The sequence below is a fragment of the Coffea eugenioides genome, chromosome 2, assembly GCF_003713205.1.
Source record: "Coffea eugenioides isolate CCC68of chromosome 2, Ceug_1.0, whole genome shotgun sequence".
Taxonomy (NCBI): domain Eukaryota; kingdom Viridiplantae; phylum Streptophyta; class Magnoliopsida; order Gentianales; family Rubiaceae; genus Coffea; species Coffea eugenioides.
In genome coordinates this window covers 76,839,880-76,863,299 of record NC_040036.1, presented here as the reverse complement: position 1 = coordinate 76,863,299, position 23,420 = coordinate 76,839,880, and the positions used below count along the sequence as shown (strand labels likewise).

Here is a 23,420-nt window from a genome sequence, read left to right as displayed (position 1 = left end):
ATTTATTCAGAAGATGAAAAGAGTGAGCGGGATAGAGATAGACATCCAGATGCAGCTGCAAGAATGGCAACGACTGCAAATAAAACAGCGCTAGCTCTCTCACTATCCTAGACGACCTAGAGTAGCACTAGTAAGTACGTACAATACTGCAAAGTGCAAAGGACCACAGACATGCAACTAGGGGTCTCTCTCCCTGACCTTGAGCCTTCTTTATCATGCAGTACTACTGTTACTGCTACTACTACGAATTCTCCCTCTCTTCCCTGTCACCCCTTTGTGTAATTTTGTGTTTGATAGTGATTCGATGGAAGTGACAAGTGAGAACTGAGAAGATGATAAGATGGGATGTTTGTCCCACGTGGGGTTCGCACGTGGGTAGACACTCATAATCATCAAGAAGTTAGCATGGCTGTGCGGCGGTTGATGGAAATTACTACTACTAAGTACTAAGTACTGACTTGGCTTGGACTTGGATGAATGAATGAATGAAATGAATGTTGAAACCAGTCCCTGGCCGCTGCTGCTGCCACTGCTGCTGCTGCTCCAACTTTCTGTCATCGCATGTCTGTGTGCTTGCTTCACGCAATCTTTGCACCCCGGCCCCCATTCCTTCATCCATTTCTTCTCTTTCATGCCCCTTGCCGTGGCTTTAAAGTCTCCACTTCGCTGCTAGCTTCCACCACCACCTTAACTACTCGCTACTGCTAATTATGCTTTCCGTTGTTTGGGGATTGTTTTTTTGATAAGATAATGGTCCACTTGGCAAGTGAGTTTTTTGAGTATTTATTTAAAATTTTAATATAATTTACTGTAACAGTTGTAAATTTTTTTTTTAAAGTGTGTAAATTTTTTAATATTTTGAAATGTATAGTTTAAAAATTTTGAGAAATTTTTTGAGGTTACTATAGATAAAATTGTTAAAAAACTTGTAGCAGATAAATTTAACCAAAAACTTACTTATAAATAGAGTTGTAAACGAGTCGAATCGAACCGAGTATCTCATGTTTGAGCTTTGTTCGTTAAGCGATTCGAACAACATTCGTGTTCGTTCGTTAATTTTCGAACTCCAAACCTGTGTTCGTATTCGGTTCGTTTAACATAAACGAGCCGTTCGGGAACATGCTTGAAATGCTTGAATCCAAATTATTTTAAACCTTAAATATGTCATGCAAATCATTAATCATTCTAAAAAATAATTAAAACACTAAGTGACTAAATTCTATTATTCATTAACTATATAACTAACATTAACATAAAAACAACAAATAAAACAAAACAATTTGTCCTCCAAATATAAAAGTCCAGCCATAAAATTAACCCTAAAATTTGTCAAATGATAATTATGTCCATGTTCGCCAACGTTCGTTAAAACTCGCGAACATGCTCGTGTTCGCTCAATTATTAATCGAACAAAAAAGTTCGTTCGAACTCGATTCTTTTAAGATTTCGAACGAGCCTTTCACGAACACGAACGAGTCGAAACGAACCGAGCTACCGAACACCTCGATTCATTTAACAGCTCTACTTACAAACAAGGCCAATAATAGAAAACTAACTCTCAATTTGAATCATGGACAAGACAGCCCGTTTATATTGAATTTTATGAAGTTTTTGTAGAAAAATGTATTGTATTGATTTAATGCATACGAGATTAAAAAAGTGATTGATAAATGAATTCATAAAAAACATTAAAAATTTTTTGAAAAAAAATGACAATCCAAATAAGGCATGATCTATAAAATTGGAGCAGTAAATTTTGAGCTCTATTTGGGATCAAAGCTGCACATCCTTGAAAATAAAATTTTGTTTCGCTTTTGACCTTGAACCTTGAGGAGAGTGAGGTGTGACGCATAACGTTCCTTCCCTTCATCCTATGTTCCATTTGTCGACATAAGGAGTAAGTAATTAAGGTACAGAGTCATCAGCATAAATTTCATTTGCACTTTCATTTTGATTCTTAAACTTTAATATTCGATACTTTACCTTCAAAAGTATGATATCCATATCATTTCATTATAATCATTGATGAAATTATCAAAACAGAAGGAATATTTTGTCATGCTTTCAACATCACTTGCCAATTAGTTCATTATTTTTGACAACTCCATCGATGATTGTACTGATGAACCATGACACATGTCATACTTTAATAATTAGGAACTCAAGTGTCTAAAATTGAAAAAGCACATTTATATTTTAAGAGTCTAAAGTGAAATTTACCTAAGTAATTGTAGTGTTAAACAATAGATGAAGCTATATAGTATATTATGGTTTCCATGATTAAAATTTATTATATACTCAATATTTGTTTTCTAAAATAGAAATATATAGACATATATATATATAAGCAATTAAAATTTAAAACTCTGAAAATCTCTTAATTTTAATTTTTTTAGACGATACATCAATTACGCGTAATCATTAAAGTAATTGATGACTCGAACTTGTGACCTGAAATAAAGCGTGACAGCGGCCATTTCATCGTCGGTTACGCATAATAACTCATTAGTCACGTGTATCACATAATTAGCAAATAAAAAAATTTCGTTAAAATCTAGGAATACCCTTGTTGATATATAATTACTCTACGTGGAGATAAATTAATTTTCATTATTTAGTTAGATACGCATTATAAAAAGGTCTGGGTCCGTGAACTGACCCAGCACCAAAAGCTTCACAATAATTTTTTTTTCTAGGAAACTATTATCAGCCTCAAACAGAGACAGAAAACCCTCTTTTCTTTTGATGCAAAGCTCTTCTTCCCTCTCTCTCCAAATCTTTTGTTCTTTCCCCCTTGTGCAACTTTGAAGACCCCACAGAAGAAAGAAAATTAGTTGTATCAGGCGGGACTAGAGAGAAAGAAAGATGAGTGGTACCGGGCATAATGGAAGTGGTCCTTGTGGTGCCTGCAAGTTTCTCAGGCGAAAATGCTTAAAGGGATGCATATTTGCACCCTATTTTGACCCGGAACAAGGTACAGCTCACTTTGCTGCAGTCCACAAAGTGTTCGGAGCTAGCAACGCTTCCAAGATGCTGCTGAGAGTTCCGGCTCATAAGCGTCTGGATGCCGTGGTTACACTTTGTTATGAGGCTTTGGCTAGGATTAGAGACCCTGTCTATGGCTGTGTTGGCCACTTATTTACTCTTCAACAGCAGGTATATATTCCTTATCCATCTCACTTAGAACTTAATTTTCTTATCTAATTATCTACCTCCATATCTGCCATATATGGAGGAGTCCTGTTTCTTTCTTCTTTTCTTCGCTTTTTTCTTCCTTTAAGTATATAAACTAGTTTTATGGGAACTATGATTCGATGGTGAATGTGGTCAGTAGTTTTCTTGTAGATTTTCTATTTTTAGCCATGATGAGGCCACTAAGTTCATAGCTGTTTGACTTTGGGATTGTGAAATCGAAGAACACTGGAAATGCTTAAGATTTTAATCATGGGTGATGTTACTATGGATCTGATTGTTGAGAATTTCATACTCGTTTATGTTTAGTAGTTAAACATGATTTGTTTCATTAAGAAAGCTTCCTCTTGTTAGTTGTCATGTTACTTTAATTTTCTCCATTTGTGATAATCTACTTAACCAGGGTATTGAGCTCATTTCCTCTTTCTGTCTTTCTTTCTTTCTTTCTTTCTTTCTTATAATAATTCTTCTCATGTTCAATCAAAGTCACGTTAACTAGTTTGAACTGCAACTTCAATTCATTGAGAGGACTCTAGAAAAAGATGGGAGTATTTTATTGGGGTCCCCAAGGGGGAGTGGGGATGGTCGACTAGTGATAGGGATACCTGTGGATTTGTGAGTTCCATTTCTCTTGCTTGCCCGAGTGGCCAAACTAAACTGCAATTTGCAGCTCGAGAAATATACAATTGTCGGATGTTTTGACTTTCCTGCTCTCTTTCGAGTTGTTATCTTTAACTTCAAGTAAAATATGTACTACAAACCATACATTATTGGCTAACTAATGCATAATGTCGTCTTTGATTGACATCCAACAATTGAGCATGGTGATTTCCAAGACATTTCTAGTCCGAAGCAAATTATACTACTTGCAGAATAGGTAACTTTCTTGCATCCTGTCCTGTAGTAGCATCTTGACGAGAGAAGAGAAAGTTGCAAGTCTGTATTCCTTTTCTAGAATGGTTGAATACACTACTATATATAATATTCAGTGGTGTCCGGATTTGCAGATGAAATTAGGACTGCTCGTGGCTTTAATTAGGTAAGATGGCAATACCACTTATAGTTGACTCCACGATACACCACAGGAGCCTAGCCTAGCTAGGATGGACTCATTGAGAAAACAAGAAAAAAGTTTCACTTATTTGACAGGATTAATTACCCTCCATGCTGATACTAGAGGGTTGAGAGTTGGGACATTTCATATCCAGTCTTGTTGTAATATGCCAAGGCTCCTCCACCAATTGATTAGATCATAGATGAAGCACTATGTCTAGGGAGGAAATATATGGTTCATCTATAGTTTTGAGAGTTTATTGTTTGGAAGATATATGAAGTGTGTACTTGAAAATTTTCATACTTCTTTGAAGACAAACATCACAAATTGATCAACATATATACACTTATACTTAAATAAAAAAAAAAAGGGAAAAAAAATCTAATTGCTGTACAATTCTCATCGACTAGATATTAATTAGTATGATGATTGACCTTTTATATGCCAAATTCAACTCAAGCCCTTGATTATTCTTCAAAAAGTGGGCCAAAAATTATTTTTAGTGTCTGATATGACATATCAAATTCGTAGTCACATCAAGCATCTTATTAATTATTAATCATTTCTTTTACTTATTAATTATTTTTAGCTTTTTTGGGCATTTGTTCAGTACAACTGTTGATGCAATGACCGTCTTTATAAATACAAGTTAATTGCCGTTATGACCAAAAAAAAAAAAAAGTTGTTGTTGCATGTGGTTCTTTCTACCTAAGCAAAGTTCATCAAATTACATGTTTGTATCATAAGCTTGGGAAAGCTGGTAATTTGGATCTGCATTGTTGCATGTTATGTATAGGTTGTGAATCTGCAGGCGGAGTTGGCTTGTGCTCAAGCCCGACTTTCCACACTGCAGCGGCTACCTTCGATGCTGCCTCCACCAGCTCAGGGTCCCTCGCCGGGCAATTTCCAATCTTGTACTGCCAATGCATCTTCAATCCACAATCTTGAACATCCATTGCCATCGGAGCAAACTTCCATGGATATGGAGGGCTTTTCCAACCCAGTAAATGATCAGGACTTGGGAGGTGGAGACGACCTCCATGCATTAGCTCAGGGTTTTGTTTCTAGATACTTGCCTGAAGTCAAATTCAAGCCTTGTACTTCCCCTTGAAATTCTATTAGACTTCCAACGTTTTTGTTGTTTTGGGGTTAAGTTTCAAGCAGTTTTTGTATGTAATTTAAATGTAACCGGAAGGCATTTCTGAACCTTAAAAAAACTGTTTTTGAAACTGCAAATATCAACATCAGCCTCGTCCAGTTTTGAATTCTTTCGGACAGCAAAAATGAAAGGGAATTCCCTTCCCATCAAGTTTTGCTGGACCAAATTTTCTATTAATGCTATAATGGTTCAAGAATTATGTCAATTTGTTGTTTGTACATACTCCCAAAACGGCAAACAATGCATGGATTTCTAATTTTATCTCCCCCACCCTCCTCTCTTTGTGGCTAAATTGTCTCTCTCGGCTAATGTACTAATTCACTTGTCACTTCAATATGTAAGAGACTTTGTGTAGCATTAGAGTGCAATTATTTTTCAAACAGTTATGACTTCAACATTTATGACATTTGCTTCCAAAAAAAAATGTATAGAATGAAATAATATACTGAAGGAGGACAAGTGTCAATCACCCACGCGATAAACTGACACGCATTCACCAGATGTCAATTGATTAAAAGTGAAAACATGAGTCACTCGACACGACTAAATGATGGAGATTAATTTCAATGACGCCTCGTTCGAAATCTCGAGATATTAGGTTGCACGTGGCACCGTAGCAACGGCGCATCCCCCGAACCTACAATGGAGCAAGCAAATACAAATAGATTGATCCAATTGAGAGAGAAAGGGAGATCGTCCTCTCTCCTACAAAGAACATGCCCGATGCTTTGTTTCATATTCTTTCCTTCCTCTTCCCCTTTTAACTTGGACGTCGGAGTCACATCGGAGAAGAAAGTTCAGTTCTTTTCTTTTCAGGTCAAAGACTCATTGGATCACCGCCAATCTCGCTGTGAATCAATCCAATCTAAGATACTTCATCATTATTGCGAATTTGTGTGTCTGCAATGTAGAATATGTAATTAATAAGACATCAATGAAACAAATAATTTCCGGTACGACAAGATCATAATTAACTTACATCAGTTTTGAAGTTATCCTTCTTTCACGGTCATTATATCAGGAATGTAATTTATGTTCTTCTTCTCTACCAATAGATTTGAGGAAGAAGAGAGCCCGCTATACCATGGAATAAAACAAATCTTCAATTCCTTGATCCCAGAAAAAAAAAAAAAACACTATTGGAAGCTCCAACTACGACATCATCATTTTCGCATGATTGAAACGGTGGCAGCAACAAAATAAATATAAGTAAATAAAAGTGAATATGTCATAACTCATACCCAAAAAAAAAAAAAAACAGTGAATATCTCATATAGGCAATGGCAGAATTTCTGCTGTATAAAGAACAAGGGTCAGAAGGAAAGAAAGGCAGTTTTTGTTCTAATTGATTTTTTCATCGTGACCATGCCTCCTTTCTCTTTGTATTCTCTAAATCATCAATACACCATCATTAGACAAAATCTGTCGAAGAATATTCTCCATCATTCCTATTCTTCTGAGGTTGAGTAGTTGAGATTTCTCTGCCATTGTATCTCATCCTCAATTAGTTGGAATGATTTGTTGAGTTATAACTATGGAATTTAAAATGCTCCCAAATTAGATGTAATTTCAAAACTTTTCCTCTTCTCACGTCTCAATGTCTCATGTTCTTTTTTGAAGTATGAAAATACTACAAACATTATAAGAGGAAGAACTAGAGATCTTATAGTCATCTGATCTTATCAGTTAAAATGAGTTTCAGAGACGTAAGCAAGATTTCTTTGTGTACCCTTTCACTTGGGAGGGAAATCACTAACACAAGGTAAAGATTGTTAAACAAAAAAAAAATTTTTTTTTTGGTATTAAAGAGAGTGATATAAGGATTCTGCAAGCGTGGTGTTTAAGAGTTTTAATGTGAGAATGTGCAAAAGAGTGGCTGGGTATCATCGACTAGAACGAGAACTACTGTGCTGGAAATCCGAACAGAAGCAGCATACGTTAGACGAGAATAAGAAAAATAGAGTATTCATCATTTAACCCCTAAACTTCTCATGTTCTTCACTTTTTTTTCCAATCTCTTTGTCAATAAGAAATTCTCCTTGTCATCCAAACAAGGTAATTAGATTAGTGTGGATTTGAAATGAATTTATCTTGATTCTATTCATTTAAAATCCTTCCTTCTCCCATTGCACCAACAACAACTATAATCTATTCTAATTAGCTCTATAGGTTATCTTCCCACTGTTATCTCTTCTCCTCTCGTCCTTCTCTCTAGAAAAAAATTCTCTAATTAAAACTCCCTTCAACTCTCCCATGAGAGAAAGATTAGATTTTTTTTTGATACTTTTCCATGGAAGGAGCCCTCAATATAGTTTTTTTTTATCTGTATGAATAAAATCTTTTCTAAAATTTTCTAGCAAAAATTTCTTCTCTCTTAGTGTTGTCTAGTGAGAGTTTTCTTCTCTCTTAAATTTTTTTAATGAGAGTTTTATTCTCTCCTAGGAATTCCTAGTGATAGTTTTTGATAATTTTTTCAATTTTCTTTTATTAGATCTGAGTTTTATTAAATTTTGATTATCAGATCTGAAATTTCTTATATCTATTCGACAGATCTTATCATAATATTTGGACTTAAAGTATTTAATCAGCAGATCTAATGATTGAAAGCACGCACACATGTTCGTAGAGTTATCTTTATCTCATTTTTTAAATTTGAAGATTTATAATGTAATTTTTATTGTTCTTCATATCTAGAGTATCATTTCTTCAGATTTGTTCTTTGATATCTGTGTATGTTTGATAATGTAATTTCTGCATTAGTGCAGATTTTAATGAAATTATGATATTTTATAAAATAAAATCCTTCATTCTCTTTATATTCAAACCAATCAATTTAATCGATTCACATTTAATATTATGATGTATCATGTCAATTTGAAGGTTTTTAGCATCCCCTAAAGCTCATTGCAATCAATCCAATGGATTGTGTAGCATTAAAGATATGGTTTAATTAATTATTTGACATAGAACTTTTTTTTAATAAAACATCACAATGTCATTAAAATCTATACTAATGATAGAGTTTATATCATCAAACATACACAGATGTAAAAAATAGATTTGAAAAATAGATACTATACATTCATATAAAAGTTATACTGCAAAGTTCCAAAAAAAATTTTAAAAAAATAAGATAAAATAACTGTGACCTCACGAACATCTCTGCATGTTTTTAATCGATAGATCTACATATTAACTACTTGAAATCCAGATATTATGATGAGATCTATTGAATAGATCAAAAAACTTCAAAATCTAATAATTAAAATCTAAAAAAATTTAGATCTAATAAAAGAATAATGAAAAAAACTATCTAAAACTCTCACTAGAAATCTTTAAAATAGAAGAAAACTCTCACTACAAAAATATAGGAAAGAAAGCTCACACCAAGCAGCCCTAGAAGAGAAACATCTGTCACTAAAAAATCTTATGAAAAACCTTATTCACATAAATTAAAAGAAATTAGAGAGAAGGCTCCTCTCACAGGAACAGAAAACTAGTAGAGAAGTTTTGGTTAGAATTTTTTTTTTTGAAGAGATTTATTAGTAAATCAAATTTAGGAAAAATCTTCTAATGACTTGACACTTAATTTCACATTAATACTTAGTAAAAAGAAAAAAAATCATAAAATAAAAAATTTCAAATTTAATGCCATGGGACATAAGTGTGTTTGGATAGCAAATTACTTGTACAAATTTACCTATCTGTAGCATAAATATATATATTTTTTAATTATTTTTTATTTCACGTATATTATATTAAAAAAATATTACAGTAATTTTTTTTTTTTCAAAATAATCTCCTATCCAAAATTGCAATACAAGACAAGAGTGCGTGTAGGACATGAGTCAAAACACTTGCACGGTTGCGCCTCTCCACTTTCCCTCGTGAAATTGCCTCTTGTCAGGTCAATCCCCTGTCCCCCGGACATAAAAAAGTTACTGTAAGTAATTCCAACTAAAAATTAGAGAAAAGTAAAAAAGAATTCTCAAATCGAGTTGAGCTGGAAGTTTGAACTTCCCCCTGTCCGAAAATCGCTTGCCAAAAAATTCGAAATTTAAAAAAAAAGAAAAAAGAAAAACGCGCACTCACACAGTAAAGTGTAAAAATTTCTCCTCATCCTACTTCTGCTGCTGCTGCTGATTCTTCTACTTTCTGCTTCTGCTTCTGCTTCTGCTGCTGACGATTTGCTGTCCTGACATGAATCCAAGCAAAGTGGAAGATGAAATCTTCAATCATCACCACCACCACAGTCACTTGGGGCCCCCGCATCATATTATAGTAGATCATCACCACCATCATCATGGCCAATCTCAGCCGTCGGTATCGGTATTCGACGGCGAACAACCCGACGATGAAGCTTTTCACTTTGAAATGGGTCTCTTCCGCGAGGACGACGAGGATGACATCAGCCAGAACTCATCCGACGCCGAAATTCCCCAAATTCAACCTTCCCTTAACCCTAATTTACCCACTCCACCTCCGCCCCTTTCTCCAAACCCTAACCCTAATAACCCTAGTGGCAGCAATACCAACGGCGTCGGAAAGGTGAATCATCATAACCATAACCATAGTCGTGATCATCATACCCCGCCGCCGACGTACATTAGCCCCGAGCCTCATATTTCCTCCCAATTCTACACTTTCAACAAGGAGTCTCATGCTTTGATGCTGCAATGCCTCCGCGAAGGCCGCCCAGCTACGCCCGAGGAGATCCGCGCCGCTACGCCAGTTCCTGTGCTTTCCAGCTGGCGGTCGGTCTGGAAGGACCGGAATGAGGACACGGCGTACCTCACTGCGTGGAAGAGGATTCAGGACAAGCTCAATATTCATGTCAATCCTACCAACGGTAATGAATTTCTCTGCTTCAAGAATAATTCGAATCAATTCGTTTCCCATGTTGATCAGTGGCAGGACATTGTTATGAACTTTCACTGCGATGCGGATTTTAAACACCTAGGGTTAAAGGAAACTGTAGACCGAATTAAACAAACCTGGACTGTAGGTGCTAAGTTTTATGGAATTCCTGAGAGTTATATTAGGACGTGTGTTTCTGCATGCCCCATCTGCTCGGATGAGTCATCAGGGTGCGCACCGCGTAATAAAAGGCGTAGATTTGAGTATACAGAGTCATTTGAGGTACCAGCTAAGGAAGTACCCGCTCGGCTGCAACAGTTAGCTGCTAAACATAAAGTTGTGTTGTGTATAAGACAGAAATATATAAGGTATAAGCCATTTATGGCAGAGGTGAAAGATTACGCATGTCATAGGGCTGGTGAGCCAGCATCTTCAAAGAAATCCAGGATCTTGAAGCGAGAGCCGTATGCGTCTAAGCGCTGTGGATGTGGGTTTCGGATAAGGGCCATCGTGCCAATTTCAAATTACAATGAGAAGGATAAGACATTTGTTTATGAGGAAGAGGGAACAGCTGTATTTAAGTTGTATGCAAAGCATTCTGGACACGAGCCTGGCCCACTTGATGGGAACGCGAGGATTATGCATCGTGTTGTGGGGCATAAAGGGGGAGTTATGATGGATCAGGATGCAGTGTACGGGATGGGTGAGGAAGCAGAGAATGAGACTTTTGTTTTTTTGGGCAAGGATGATGGTGATCTGCAGCAAGCTGTTTTTCAGCAGGTGCAGGAATTAAGAAACGAGGTTGGGTTGCTTGAGGCAAAAATTGGGAAATTACCAGCTGAATTATTGTCTTCTGTATCTCGTGATTTGTTTGATATTGTGCACAAGCTTAGAAATGTTGGGGACTATGGCCCTAAATCACTGGATTTGCTTTCAGACAAACATGATTCAGATGGTGTGCTGGTGGGAGAGAACGATTTGGCCGAGTGGACTGAACATCACCACCAGAGGCTCTATGGGGATGGCAAGGATGTGGATCTACTTGATGATGATGAGGACAGCTTTGGAAGAACCCTTGGTGATGTTGTTCCTTGGGATCCAATGAGGACTGACTGTAGGACTGAGAAGGATCTGCTCAGTGAAACTTGTAAAGCGGAAAAATGGTTGAATCCAGGTGAGTTTGACGAGAAGAGTATCCTTGACTGTGGGGATTCCAAGCTGACTAAGCCCTTAAGGCATGATGAGACTATAGATCCGGATGTAGGTCTTGCTTTACAGGTAGACAACTTCTATCCTGAAAATCCGAAGTGGTTTGACTCCCCTTGTGGCTTGGACTCTGGTGCAGATTGTGGCGATGGAGAATTCAGGCCTGGGGGGATTGTGTAGAATTTATTCATCTGGTGAAACTTACTCCAACTTATTTGAGTTTTCGGGTGCCATTCATCCATCTCTCATCCTTGGAAGTGGGTTGTATAGTTGTGTAGACTGAAGATTGAAGCTTCTCACAGCCTTCTGGGTCTGTGCTTCATGTAATTCTGTAAAGTATAGCCATTAGGCTTCTTTGCACATACCTTTAATGACTGTTCTTAACTTGGCTTTAAGTTCTTTTGCGGAGATTTCAAATCTAAAACTCAGTTTCTCTTATACTTCTCTTGTTATGGTGTCTTTTAAGTGTTTGAGGACTTCATGGGTTCATTGCTGATGGTTTTTTTTTTCTTTCGGTGCTTTCCAATGGCGTTATTGTTCTTTGATACACGTGTACATGCATGCACAAACTAGTAGGTACATGTGGCACATTGGTCCTTCTGTTACCAGTAATTGTTGTTTATTATTTCTGTTGCGAATGGTACTTTATATGTTTCTCTTACAGATAATGTTATTATGTTGCTTAGTAAGACATGGTATATCAGCACCTAAATTGCTGATACACTAATACTTATGGAAGTCATTTTACCTTTTTGCTAAGGACTGAATTATGAGGTGGTTTAGGGTTTTGGTGGGGATGCCAGAATACAATCAAAGCACAGATGACTAATAGTTATTGTTGTGTTTCTATGATTGTTACTTATAGAGTCCTAAAGCCGACCATTTTGCCTTTGTTTCATAATTTTTCTTTCATTTGTCATGGTTTTCATATTTACACTCATCTAAATTATTTCACCTTGTCCACTTGCAAAGAAAAAGCAATGTATCAGCAGCTCAATTCATGCTTTCTTGATAAGTCAAGTTTAAAATTTGGAAATGAATATCATGTTTGAGGGACAGAGTGGTAAACTTGTTTATTGTGCAATCCAAAATAGTAATGGTGGAGTTTTAATGGTAACTTTATAAACTAATGTGAAGGATTATACATTTATGCATTAAGTGAGAGGTTAGTGTAATCTACCCATAGATTATGAGGAAGAGGTTAGGACACCCGATATTTAGCGATAAAGAATGGCGGACACCAGATAGATCCGGAAAAAGGGGGATTATTCAGGGCAGGCTCGATGGATGACGGTGAACAATTGGATGGTTAGGACACCGCATATTTAGAGATAAAGAACGGCGGGAACTTTTTGTACGTGGTATGCCTACTTTTTGAAACATATCCGGTTGTTTTGGTGGACAGTGACGGAATTGTTAGAGCGGATGTTCTTCCTGTTAACTGCTCATCGAAAAACCTATGTATTCCTTGTTCTTCATTTATCCTGCTACACCATGGCACATTTATTTGAATATTCCAAAAACAGAAATGTACTTGGATCTGTTTGACCTTTGTGCGTATGCAACTACAGTAAGCATTTAAACACTATAATGTGAGAGAATTCAAAACAAATTCAGGGTCACACTATGTGCTGCACCATATACTCATGAGGCATCTTGGGAAATGATCAATGCTGCAGATTGTGTAACTTTAGTATCTCATCCTGCTCATAGCATTAATGCTAGACTGGCTCATAAAAAATGTATTATTATGCTGTTGTCACAACTGCAAATGTTAAGCCTACCCATTGTTTTGAGAATCAGAATTTCTTATGCTTTTGATGGCTTTCTGCAGTATGGATTGGGGATCAGTCCTATTTGTGTTGCAAGTGCTTTACTAGCACATTTTTACTTCTTTGCTAAATTATTAAGATGTATCCAAAAAAAGAAGTCCTTTGTTGGTTTTCCTCCTCCTGCTAAACAAAATGTCCTTAATACCATTGCGTTACTTTCTTTGTGTTGACCCCATGTCTATTTTTTCTTGAGCAAGCATACTTGTAACCTTAATTCTGGCGAAGGTGTTCAGATCAAGTCTGTGCAACACAAGGATCAAGAATGCACTATAGAAGGTCTTGTCTAGAAAGTTTTGTGAAGATGCGGGCTCTGGGATGTTCTGGCTCACTAAGTGATTATCAAATGCTGCAAGTATGATTTCTGGTGCATGATGTGTATCTGATTATTTAGGATGCTGTTGATCACTACTTCTAGTGGTGCCTAAACCTTGTAGCACGTGCATCTGCTTATGACTAGTGAAGTCTAAAGAAACTAAATGGAAAATTCTTTCATTGGCCTTGTTAGATCAGTTGTTTGACAGCTAAAAATTCTGTCTTTCGGGCTTGTTACATCATATGGGAACGGCTCCATGTTCTGGAAGCAGGTCACAAACAGATTTCCTGTTCTGGTCAATATTAGACACCACGATGTGTTGTGAGGACTGCAACATGAGGTTGCTATGCAGAATGGGTATAAAATGGACAAGAATGGCAAGAAATCCATCAGTTGCCTATCAGCAAAATGCAAGCAATGGGTAAGAGCCAATCAAATCATTCGGTGACTTTTTCTTCAGCTTTGACGTGATGTTGATCATCACCCTAATGATTTTTATGATTATTAGATCAAATATTAAGTATATTTAGTTGCACATGGTCAAATTTTATGGTGAGTGTCTTCCTAAACTTTCTCCCTTGAAATGCCATTATGACGTTTTAGGGGAAGAATTCATTATACCAGACTACCAGGCTTATACTTCTCATTATGTCATTCATTGTTGTATGTTTTCTTTTGTTTTTGTAGATGTCAATTAAGTTGCATAGTTTAGTGCAGTGTTGCATGTTTTGACCTTTTCTGTTGCTTGGTTTACTCGGAGATTGTTACTGAGGTTGTGTCACTTTCTTTTTTTTTTTTTTTTTTTTTTTAAAGTTGTAAGGTACAACGTGTTCCTTTATATGCCACCGTCTATTCTTTTCCTTTTCTTTATACGCTGCTTAAGCAAAGGTTTGGATCTGGTTTTTGGTCCCTTCAGAAATGTTTGTGTTTCATTTTTTATCTTAAATTTTGGCTCGTTTATTCTGTGTTATATTAGTATGTTCAACTGGTTCTCTTTTCTCCTTTTGGTTTCTGAAATTGCAAATATTTATTCTTAGTTGCTTTCACTTGTCTCTGCTTATCTGTGTTTAGTCTCCTTGCTGTTCCACCATGTTTTGAGGCTTTTATTAACTTATTTCACTTGGCTCTATATCGTGGTTGTTAACGTGCAGTGACAATGTCCAGTTTGGAGACTCTACAGTTTGTTGCCAGGTCATGTTTCTGAAGTTTCACTGTGGCATTTGTACTTGGGGGAATGCTTTGACTGGAAAATACCATGCAACAGCTGAAAGAAGTTAGGTGCTTTGTCCGTAGATAGCACCTGACACACTTTAGTCAATTATCACAGATTAAAGCGTTTAGAGAGCACGGGAAAGAGAGAACAGCTAGTAAAACTACAACCTTCTTCAACTGCTGAGTCAGCTCTAAGAGCAGATCTGGCATCAAGCCTATCCCTTGACCCTTTTCGGGGATCAAGTATTACCTATACGGAGTACCGAAGGTAAGGCGGGTCCCAGGAGAAAGCTGCTTTTGTTGAAAAAATTCCTGTTTATTCACTTCTCTCTCTCTCTCTCTCTCCCCCTCTTTTTTTGTTGGCTACAAGATGCTGGTGATGCATTAAAGTCTGAATTCCTATAACTGTGTGTAGCTTTCATACACCAAAACACATGCAGGAATCCAAATGACGAAGATGGTGACTGTGGGTCTGTGATTTTTAATATTTTATTGGGGAAAAATTCAGGATTTATTTTTAAGCTCACAGTACCTATATTTTTTGTGAACCCTAAATGCACACCTCTCCATGGGAAAAATTGAAAAACCCTGTATATCCACTTTGCACATATCGGACCTGGTTGTTGGTAGTGTTCTAGATTTCTGATCTCAGCATTTGGTTCAAATGGGTGAACTGTGGCCATTTAAGATTATGCACTTCGTTTGCATGCTTCTTGCCATGCTGCTACACTGACTCTGAACTGGGCCTATGTATTGTCGCATTTTCTGAAATATAGTTCAAACTCATTGGGTTTGTCTTTGACTAATGATTATTGGTTTTAAATCTATCTTTTGTTCTTTTTTCCCAGGTTGAGCTAAACTATTGCAATATTTTAAACTTTCTATTTGATTTTATTCAAATTTTCCATACAGCTGCCTTTCATTTTTTGGGTGAAGTACAACCGATATTAAGTTGCAGATGCATCAATCTTCTGATATATGAAGACAAAGGAACACAGCACGCTTTAACCATTGCCAGTGTGTTCTGGTTTGCCTCTTTTACAGGTTCTCATGAGCATTTTTACCTCCACGCATAGCATCCTTCAAGCCTTGCACATGAGCATGTGATGGTTATGCGTATCTGAGTCATTGTTTCCTGTATCAAGACATATTAACTTTCACTGGTGTAGTTTTGATATTCTTGGAGCAGGATACTTGTGGTAGTGAAACAGTAAAAGGTGGGGCTCTCCGCTGTTAAGTCTACTAATTGCAGGCTGCAACTGGCTGCTTTTTGATCATCTCCTCCATCAATTTCAAAGGATGCCTTGTTCTTGTCTGCGTATAACTCTTGATATGTAAAGATGGGATTGGCAATTGGAGCTGTGATAAAAATAGTAAGCCCTGTGAAAAAAAAAATGAATGAAAAGGTCCTGAAGGCTGCACTGTCCCGTCTGGGCTTATATTATTACTAGCAGCCATGGCCTACGGCAGTTCTTCCGCATTTTGATGCTTGAATGTTGCTAATGTCGAGTAATTGCTCTGCCCATCATAGGGTGCATCCACATCATCCAACAAGGAAATGTTAATAAGAATTTGATTTGGCTGGTGAATGGAACTGGAAAGTGCAGGATGCACACCTTTCTTCCTGCTTAACTGTTGTTAGTTCTGCTAAGCTGTTTTGTCAGCATGATTAATCTTTGAACAATAGGCGGCAGCAGATTGTGAAAGGAGATTACGTGCTTACCCTATCATTTGCTTTTTCTAGGTTTATCAGTTGAGATTGATCCCGGAAGCACGGGTGTTTAGGTAATCGCATTACCTGTCTTTGTTGTTTAGTGTCAATATGACCGATGAAGATTACGCTCTCCTCCGACGACTCTGAACGTGTTAAAGCTCACGTAATTCTTTCAGTAGCGCTTATTTACAGGCTTGTCGAGAAGGTGCATTCTATGCAAAATAGAACGTCAAAGCTCCCGATAGGCTCATTAAGACAATTACCAATGTATTTTGGGGATTCCAAAAACAAATAAATTTACCTCCCTTCTTCAACACACATATAGGAGAAAACATGGAATAATGGTTCTACAAGAAATTTTTTTTTTTTTTTTAAAAAGGAACAACATTTAGGTTTGGAACGCTTTCATGAATGAAAATGTATTTCTTCATGAATATACTGCATAAATAGACAATGAAATGAACATGTTTGAGAGGAATTGTAATCAAGTTAATCGCCTGTTTGGATTGTAATTTTTTGGAGTTTTTGTTAAAAAAAAAAGATGATTTGATGTATATGAGAAAAAAAAAGTGATTGAGAAATGTATTTATGAAAAAAAAGTGCTTAAGGTTGACATTTTTCAATATCATGTTTGTGCTTGACAGGAACTCGTTTGAGGTCGACTGAACCCAAAAAAGAAAAGAGAAATAAAAGTGCTTTTTATCCAAAGAAAAAAAAGGAAAAAAAAGTAATTTATGTTCATCAAAAGGAAAGAAAAAATAAATGAGCAAAGAAATCAATATCTAAAAATGACGAGAGTAGACACAAGGCATGAAGAATAAAATCTTTTTTGAAATTCAAAAACTTGGGACCCATCTCCTTCCAAACAGGAAGGAGCACTGAAACAGAAAAGAAAACCAAAGGCACCAAAAACTAAAAAATATATATATATTTATATAAAAAATAAATAAAAACGCTCTCCAGCGCTTCTTCCCCGTTGACGCCTTTTCCCTTTTCCTTTCCTTCTTTTCCCTCTCTCAAAAATTAAAAAATTATTAAACTCCCTTCCCTCCTTCCCTCCCTCGTGCCTCGCTCCGCCCCTCCCCTCCCCTCCCCCGCTCTAAAGTAGACGCTCATAAACTCATCATTACGCCTTTCATTTCAAAATTTTTTTTTTTTGCTTTTGAAAAAAGGTCATAAATAGTACTACTAATATGCGTTACAGATTCTCCATTCATCACATACTAATCCTCCATAATTTAGATAGATAGATATAGTAACTCTGTTTTAATACTACTAGTACCATACAGGATATTGTCTCATTTTCCAGTACAGATTTTACTCTTCGCCGGAAAATTAATCTCGCCGGCGGCAATAACCTTCAACTTCGCTACTCGGTCGATCATTTCAAGGTTATCACTCTCAGGTTTTTTCCTATTTCATTTTTAATCTCAATTACTGGTGCTCTGTTTTTTTTTTCTCTTTGATTGCATGCTAAGAAACCGTGGAAACGAAGATTCATCGTCATCGTCGACATTGGTGTAAGAACAAAGAGGACAACTTTGTTTTTGGTACCTTGTTGTTTTCTAGGAGTAAAGGAAGAAGAACAAACGCTTATAGGTTTTGGATTTTGATTCCTTTCGCTGCTGGAACGTGAGCGCACTTGATATTTAGGGTTGCATTTGACGGTAATTTCATATGTTTTCGAGGTAGTTCCTCGTTAATTTTGTGAATGTAAGAAAATGAGAACTAACAAGTTTTATGCTTTTCACTGGTTCTTTTCAGTTGGTATTGTAAACTCTACGCATGTGTCTTTCGGCCTTGTTCTTCTTTTCTGTTTTACTTCGGGAATTGCTGGCTACGTTGATGCTTTGCGTCACTTGATGAAGAAAAGATTGTTGATTTAATTGGTAACCAGAAGGCTGAAAGGAACCTGTGGGTCGATTTTTGTACTGTGCATTATCTATTTCCTTCTAAATCAATGTTCGGAATGGATCTACCAGGCGGTATCAGAGAGCATTGTCATGAACAGATAAATTCATTGAGAATTAGCATTATCATGATACTTGGGATTGCATGTGTTTATTTGTCCCCTGTTTATTGTTTCTCATGCCTTTCCTTTTCTGTTCAATCCTTTCCCCTAATATAGCAATTGCCATTGCATCATGTATAACCATTTTCACGATCAGGCTTTGCAGATGGAAACAACTTGTGGTTCTCTACTCTCTGAGCTGCAGGTATGCGCAAACAGGATGTCCTTTCTTTGGCTCATAGAAGAACATGTTTACTGTTAATCTGCGATTATAAAATTCTCATTTAATCGTACATTCATTTAAAATATATGAATCTTGCTTTTTTCCTTTAAGTTGAATTTTTTGCCTTGTATTATGGAATCAGAAAATATGGGACGAAGTTGGAGAACCTGAGACGGAAAGGGACAAAATGATTTTTGAACTCGAACAAGAGTGTCTGCAGGCGTATAGGAGAAAAGTGGACCAAGCAAGCCAATGCCAAGCTCAGCTGCGACAAGCAGTAGCTGACTCTGACTCTGAGCTTGCATTCATCTATGCAGCACTAGGAGAACGCCCAATGCATGTCAGGCAGGTAAGATCCCAGGAAATGAAACTCTGTTTCGTGTTTAGGAGAATTTCACCATGTAGCAGGGGTAATTCTGATTTTTTAAACCTGCATGTTGGATAGACTTCTGGAAGTCTAAAGGTGGAACTTCAGGCTGTCACTTCTGAACTGGAACAGATGCGGAAGAGAAAAATGGAAAGAAAGAATCACTTTATAGAAGTTGTGGAGCAAATAGATAATATCTCAAAGGAGCTGTCAGTATCTTCTGAAGAAACTCTGTCCATGACCATCGTTGATGATAGTGATCTGTCATTGAAAAGACTAGAAGATCTGAAAACTCAGTTGCTTGCTCTAGAAAAAGAGAAGGTTTGATAGTTTGGCATTTGGTAGTCTGACTTGATTTCTTGTTTCTTGATTATTGTTGTACTATCATCAAAGTTGACTTTACTTGTTTATTTTAATATGTGGTGTTATAAGAATGAAAGTGAGAGGACAAGTTTGAAAATCTTAATTTTGGAAGCATGAACCTGAAAATAGTTTGGATGTTGAAGTTATTGAATATTATTTTTGAGGGATTAGTCAACTTTAACAATGCATAATGATTTCAATGACACCTATGTCATTCGAGATTATTTCTTTATTAATGAATGCCATCAACTCATATGCAGAGTAACCGTCTGAAGCAGGTGCTTGACCATTTGAATACACTCAATTCACTGTGCTTGGTTCTTGGTTTGGATTTTAAACTCACTGTCAGCGAAATTCATCCCACACTGGATGATTCTTCTAGTGTAAGAAGCATTAGCGTGCAAACAATTGAGAGATTGTCTATCGCAATCAGGAGACTGAAAGACCTCAAGATACAAAGGGTGCAAAAGGTCTGTTATTCTTAGTCTTGACCTATGTGCAATGTGCAAAATGGTTGTTCGTTTCCTGTTGAATGTGTATGTTTTCACAGCTTCAAGATCTTGCCGCAACCATGGTGGAGCTCTGGTGTTTGATGGATACACCAGTTGAGGAACAACAAAGGTTCCAGAATGTCACATGCAACATAGCTGCTTCAGTAAATGAAATAACTCAGTCTAACACTCTCTCCCTGGATTTCCTAGAATATGTATGTATTCAGACTTCCTCTAAAGTCGGAATTCCTGTCAGTGTGCATGTTCCATTGGTTTGAACTACAAAGCTTTCTAGGTGGTTCATAATTGCATTTTTTGCTTGCAGGCTGAAGCAGAAGTGTTAAGGCTGCAACAGATGAAATCAAGCAAAATTAAGGAGGTTCTCTTCAAAAAGAGGTTGCAGCTAGAGGAAATATGCAGGGGTGCTCACATGGTCGTGGAAGATCATAACTCAATAGATTTTTCCATTGAGACGATAGAATCTGGTAACATTCTTGGAGTATGTTTTACGTATTCTGAAGTGCAAAACAGATTTTAACATTCATGGGTCTTTGACTTCCAAGGAAAAGACAGCCTTACATTTAAATCCTTTACTGCTACCGCTATATGCTTGTTTAGTTTCTTCTCATTTTCTTTCTATGGTTGTTACTAAACTAGTTTTACTCATTACTATTGATGGATATCATATTATTTTCTCTCAGTAATATTAATTGCAATCTTTCAGGGGCAATTGATCCTTCTTATCTACTAGAGCAAATTGAGGTTCAGATTTCTAAGATTAAAGAGGAAGCCTTTAGTCGGAAAGAAATACTTGAAAAGGTTGAGAAGTGGCTTGTTGCTTGTGAAGAGGAGCGCTGGCTGGAAGAGTATAACAGGGTTGGACATTATCTTTATATTTATATTGAAATTTCCTTCTGGGTTCTTTTACTAAAACCTTTGTTTACAGGATGATAATCGTTATAATGCTGGAAGAGGTGCACATCTTATTCTGAAGCGTGCTGAGAAAGCTCGAGGTCTGGTTAACAAAATTCCTGGTATACTATCCTTTCTCTGAGTAGCTTTAAATCTAAAGATTATCAACAGTATCATGATCCTTTAGGTGTTTGAGAAGTCTAATCATGTCAATTCGTTACCTTTTTTTTGGTGTTTTGTAATACAAATTTTAATATCTACATTGAAGTTGTATCCCTGAGATTAGCTCTGTCTAGAATGCAAAGATTACTATTAGGATCTTGTGGGATCTTTTCTGCAGAAATAAAGCATAATTTATTACACTGTTATGGTAAAGCAGATTTTGTTACCAATTCACATCTTTGTAGATACTTGGAACTGTGATATTTACTCTTTACCTGTTGTCTAATATATTTCCATGTTCCATATCCATATGGTTGGTTTTGGAGCAGCAATGATTGAAGCATTGACGTCAAAGGCTAAAGCATGGGAGAAACAGAGAGGAGTTGAATTTTTGTATGACGGGGTAAACACCTATATCACAATTCAAATCATATTTATACAGACCAGCTGATCAGTTTGATTAGCCATCTCATTTAGGCTTTTGACCTATCATCAGCTTCAATATCTAACACTTTTCTTGCCATTAGTATGTCATGTTGAATTGTGATTCTCGGTCTTTTATTCTTTTTGGTTTTTATCCAGGTTAGCCTTCTTTCTATGCTTGATCAATATCGCATCTTAAAGGAGGAGAAGGAACAAGAGCGTCAAAGACAGAGGGTATACAATCTCTTATTGCTAAACAATGCTTTTGCATCATTTTTGAGTTATGTGCCTAGAAAAGGGTTCTTTAGTGTTGATAGAGCTTATATATTCTCTATTCCAGGACCAGAAGAAGCTCCAAGGACAGTTGATGGTAGAGAAGGAAGCACTTTTTGGATCAAAACCAAGTCCAACAAAAAGTAGTAGGAAGATTTTTGGGACTTCAGCTGGTGGTGGTTCAAGTAATAAGAGATTTTCTGTTGGGGGAATGATGCTTCAAAATTCTTATCCAGAAAAAGCAGTCCACACTTCTCAGTTTTCTAACAAGAGTAACACTTCAAAGCTGCATGTTTTGCAAAACTTTCAGCCTCATGGAGGTACAATCTTATCTTCAGGTACTTTCTTCAAAACTTGTTCCCAATTTACTACTACTCCTTTGCCTATCTCAATTGATATTACCAGTATTCCTTGACACTCTTTGAGACTTATGAGACGTTTTGTGAAATTAGTTTGTAGCTATTGTGAAATCAGCAAGTAGTTTTATGTTAACCTTTGACACGTTCTCCATCTCCTATTTCAATAAATATTTACAGGAGTCTGTCTGTCTAGCTATGTCTCTTTGTTTTTGTCATTGCTGTAGGTAAGAGACACATTTCTGGGGTCCAATCAAAGAAGCCTTCCTCTTATGGATCAGATCAACGTCAAACTGAACTTAGATCGATAAGAAAGCCCCTTTCCCCTCTATATTCTTCATTTTCATCCAATGCCAACTATGCTAATCTTCAAGACGAGAAGAATAGAAACCAAGAATTAGTGGATACACTTCCCAGCAACAAAGCTGACATGGTAACGCCAAATAAGAGGATTCCTGCTTTTGAAGGGAATGAGACCCCAAAATGTATGCCGATTCCAATGCCATTGACTCCTTCAACAGTATCCAGTACCATGCACATGGCCATGACCCCTGCTACACCTTGTGTTCCTCCTGGTAATGGAGGCATAGAATATTCTTTTGAAGAGAGAAGAGCTGGCTTTATCCTTCCAAAGTCTCAATGTGACATTCAAGGTCAATATTAGTCATATGAACCACTGGAATTGAATATTTGGAACCTTTTGTTCTAGCCTTCTGATGGTATCTTCTGAGTGTCCGTGCTGTTCAGTGGTAAAGGCAATCGTTTTTTGCTGGATTCCATGAAGTTAAACTTCAGTTTCTCACCGGCCATTAATTTTAGGCTTGGATTAAGGGTTAATCTTTAGCTCTTCTCAATTAGATAGTCACCTGTATAAAATCTGCATTCATCCCCTTGCTTGCTTCCTGATGTAGATAGTCTACTTGACATGTGTGATTCAGCATGACAAGATGTGGAACTTTAGCAGTTTGAAAGAGAAACAACATCCCTCTGTTAGAATGGCAATATTTTACATTCATGTTTTTCGTAACTTTTGACAGGTAACCACATGCTTTGAGTTGTACACTTTTAAGTAGCCTTTGATTGTCTATAACTAGATTGAGGCATTCTTCTTGTCTGATCACCATAGCACAAGCAAGACCCCAATTCTAGTTTGAAACCTTTAAGGTGTATTTTAGTTTTTCCTTTTGGCTCTATAGAAAGACAAGCTGGATATTATGAAAACTAGTTTTGTTCATTTTTTTGAGGATAAAATAAAGCTGGACAACAGGGTATGTTCATGCAAATAGAATCAAGTATTTAT

The 23,420-nt window shown here is 36.7% G+C and overlaps 3 protein-coding genes across 4 annotated transcripts; all 3 read left to right on the top strand.

Annotated features, from left to right (window-relative positions):
- Nucleotides 1–2,809: 2,809 nt before the first annotated feature.
- Nucleotides 2,810–5,477, top strand: LOC113763928 (LOB domain-containing protein 19-like). The gene is made up of 2 exons (XM_027307923.1): nucleotides 2,810–3,156; nucleotides 5,043–5,477. The coding sequence occupies exons 1-2, from the start codon at nucleotides 2,866–2,868 to the stop codon at nucleotides 5,355–5,357; spliced, it is 606 nt and encodes a 201-aa protein (XP_027163724.1). The 5' UTR covers nucleotides 2,810–2,865; the 3' UTR covers nucleotides 5,358–5,477.
- Nucleotides 5,478–9,512: 4,035 nt separating this feature from the next.
- LOC113763875 lies at nucleotides 9,513–11,906 on the top strand. The gene has a single exon (XM_027307859.1). The coding sequence runs from the start codon at nucleotides 9,606–9,608 to the stop codon at nucleotides 11,646–11,648; it is 2,043 nt and encodes a 680-aa protein (XP_027163660.1). The 5' UTR covers nucleotides 9,513–9,605; the 3' UTR covers nucleotides 11,649–11,906.
- Nucleotides 11,907–17,830: 5,924 nt separating this feature from the next.
- LOC113762956 (65-kDa microtubule-associated protein 3-like) lies at nucleotides 17,831–23,152 on the top strand. Of its 2 annotated transcripts, none has more exons than XM_027306616.1 (13): nucleotides 17,831–17,930; nucleotides 18,708–18,755; nucleotides 18,916–19,122; nucleotides 19,219–19,461; nucleotides 19,764–19,973; nucleotides 20,054–20,209; nucleotides 20,320–20,479; nucleotides 20,719–20,870; nucleotides 20,941–21,028; nucleotides 21,398–21,471; nucleotides 21,651–21,725; nucleotides 21,832–22,102; nucleotides 22,348–23,152. In XM_027306616.1, the coding sequence occupies exons 2-13, from the start codon at nucleotides 18,717–18,719 to the stop codon at nucleotides 22,782–22,784; spliced, it is 2,112 nt and encodes a 703-aa protein (XP_027162417.1). In that variant the 5' UTR covers nucleotides 17,831–17,930; nucleotides 18,708–18,716; the 3' UTR covers nucleotides 22,785–23,152. The 2 variants fall into 2 exon arrangements, with proteins under 2 accessions (XP_027162417.1, XP_027162415.1); XM_027306614.1 differs by having other exon boundaries at nucleotides 17,898–17,944.
- The last annotated feature ends 268 nt before the right edge of the window (nucleotides 23,153–23,420 follow it).

Bases quoted from the DNA above. Each gene is read 5' to 3' on its own strand.
- LOC113762956 (XM_027306616.1), top strand. From the start codon at position 18,717: ATGGAAACAACTTGTGGTTCTCTACTCTCTGAGCTGCAG. The intron at 21,029-21,397 runs GTATACTATCCT...GTTTTGGAGCAG, and splicing joins TCTGGTTAACAAAATTCCTG to CAATGATTGAAGCATTGACG. The intron at 21,472-21,650 runs GTAAACACCTAT...GTTTTTATCCAG, and splicing joins TTGAATTTTTGTATGACGGG to GTTAGCCTTCTTTCTATGCT.
- LOC113763875 (XM_027307859.1), top strand. From the start codon at position 9,606: ATGAATCCAAGCAAAGTGGAAGATGAAATCTTCAATCATCACCACCAC.
- LOC113763928 (XM_027307923.1), top strand. From the start codon at position 2,866: ATGAGTGGTACCGGGCATAATGGAAGTGGTCCTTGTGGTGCCTGCAAG. The intron at 3,157-5,042 runs GTATATATTCCT...TGTTATGTATAG, and splicing joins TATTTACTCTTCAACAGCAG to GTTGTGAATCTGCAGGCGGA.